At 43.4% G+C, this 2,500-nt stretch overlaps 1 protein-coding gene across 1 annotated transcript in view; it reads left to right on the top strand.

The window, feature by feature from the left end:
- LOC143104502 (semaphorin-3F-like) overlaps positions 1–2,500 on the top strand; it is a 138,021-nt gene that overhangs the window by 75,102 nt on the left and 60,419 nt on the right. Inside the window, exon 11 of the mRNA XM_076268601.1 lies at positions 1,031–1,175. Coding sequence (XP_076124716.1) covers positions 1,031–1,175 — 145 coding nt within the window. The remainder of the gene's footprint in view (positions 1–1,030; positions 1,176–2,500) is intronic.

The raw sequence follows: 2,500 nt of genomic DNA, 5'->3' as shown, positions 1-2,500 counted from the left end.
GATAAAAAGCAGAAGTGTCGGGCGTATCTGTCGGAATCAGTGACATTGAAAGTGGAGTTGCGGGGGGTGCGGCCGCTCCAAGACACTGTCATTCTCCGTGTACACTGGACATGCAAAGTGTTCTTTACCCAAAGCATACAGTAGGCCTATGCGTTCTCTGTCTATGATCTGCAGGGTTAGGGCCTCCTCGACGAGGCGATTACTGGTCCGCGGATAATTTCTGGCACAATTAAACGCTATCATTGAACCGCGGCCAAAAGAAAAAGAAACTAAACATTTCCCAGAATAGGAAACATTTCTTAATTTATTGTTATCAAATAAAAAAGCATAGCATTAAGGGGTAGTGGTGTGAGCGCTCATTCTTGTGTGTGCACATCTGTGTAAGTTAAACAGTCACCAATGGAGATAACGTGGGTAGCAGCAACAAACAACGTAGGCCCTATACCTTTTTAGAACAACGAACGAAGCGGACTCTTGCTGTCCATGAAAAGATACTGGCTAGATCTTGTTAGGCATGTTTAAGTTATGCTAATGAACATGTTGCATTCTATACAACCTGATTATGTCATTCTTTAAGCTACATAGCCTGTCTCCAGTTTTCCTCAATTTGACTAATTAAGAAGGGATAATAGGATAATTGACCGGCATATCATCAAAATGTCCGGAAAACGAAACCTCTGCCGGTCACTTTGACCGGCACCATTTTTGTCTAGCGGAAATTCTGGTGTGTGTGTGTGGTCATGTTCTCCTCAGGTCTGTGTTTAAGGGGATGTGTGTGTGTGTGTGTGTGTGTGGTCATGTTCTCCTCAGGTCTGTGTTTAAGGGGATGTGTGTGTGTGTGTGTGTGTGGTCATGTTCTCCTCAGGTCTGTGTTTAAGGGGATGTGTGTGTGTGTGTGTGTGTGGTCATGTTCTCCTCAGGTCTGTGTTTAAGGGGATGTGTGTGTGTGTGTGTGTGTGGTCATGTTCTCCTCAGGTCTGTGTTTAAGGGGATGTGTGTGTGTGTGTGTGTGTGGTCATGTTCTCCTCAGGTCTGTGTTTAAGGGCTCGGCGGTGTGTGTCTACTCCATGCCGGACATCCGCATGGTCTTCAACGGCCCCTTCGCCCACAAGGAGGGACCCAACTACCAGTGGGCGCCCTTCACTGGCAAGATCCCCTACCCACGCCCCGGCACGGTGAGACACACACACACACACACACTCACCTCATACACACACACACACACACTCACCTCATAAACACACACACTCACCTAATACACACACACACACACACACACTCACCTCATACACACACACACTCATCTCATACACACACACACACACACTCACCTCATACACACACACACTCACCTAATACACACACACTCTCACCTCATACACACACACACACACACACACACACTCACCTCATACACACACACACACACACACACACACTCACCTCACACACACACACACACTCACTTCATACACACACACACAGACACACACTTACCTCATACACACACACACACTCACCTCATACACACACACACACACACACACTCACTTCATACACACACACAGACACACACTTACCGCATACACACACTCACCACATACACACACACACTCACCTCATACACACACACACACACACACACACACACACACACTCACCTCATATACACACACACACACACCTCATACACACTAGGGTTGTTTGGGTTTTATCTGATACAGGTGCAAAATCGATACTTTTAAAACGGTGCCGGTGCCAAACGGTGCCTGAAACGGTACTTTGTTTTTACAATAAAATGGTCTAAAGCATGAATTGCTTTTTTTATTGATAAGACCAATTTGAACATGAAATTGAACTCTTATATTCAATTTACTATCAATATCTCATTGCTCCTACGAATAATACATTTAAATGTTAAAACAGCTTGCCATGCATGCACACACAATGGTAAGCTCTGCTTTCAAGTTTACCCAGTGTAGGCGTTTTGCCATAAGGTATGTTAAAACCGCTTGCCATAAAACTGCCAGGTCATGGACAACGGCATATGCAAGCAAGCTAATCTAACGTCAGGGACTCTGCTTTCCAGTTCATTCAGTGTGTTCCCAAATGCTTCAAGACATTTCATTTCATTATGTCGGTGTTGAAGTGTTTAGATTCCCCCCCCCCAAAAAAAAAAAAAAAACTCACAGGCTATATGAAGGACTGAGAATAACAGGGTCTTTATTAAAATATATATACACTTCTATATATATAGAAGTAAAACACTGAAATACAGCACTCAATCACCTTAACTAATAACACAAAAAAACATGACTTGAGTCATGAAAATCACCAACATCAATATCCCTATCAAGTCACTGATAGGTTTCTCCAAATGTGGGCTCATCATCTGACCAATTACATATTATTGTTATTGCCATTATCATCATTATTTTAATGGCCACTAGTGGTATTTATGTTCTGCTCAGCAAGATCTTTGAAATCATAGCCTACTGTA

This window comes from Alosa pseudoharengus, unplaced genomic scaffold (assembly GCF_046254945.1).
Source record: "Alosa pseudoharengus isolate Yale_2024_CS ecotype anadromous, Long Island Sound unplaced genomic scaffold, YU_APseudo_1.1 YU_APseudo_1.1_scf_5, whole genome shotgun sequence".
In the NCBI taxonomy this organism is placed as follows: Eukaryota; Metazoa; Chordata; class Actinopteri; order Clupeiformes; family Clupeidae; genus Alosa; species Alosa pseudoharengus.
The sequence above is the reverse complement of the archived record's forward strand: the minus strand, read 5'-3'. Positions and strand labels throughout refer to the sequence as shown.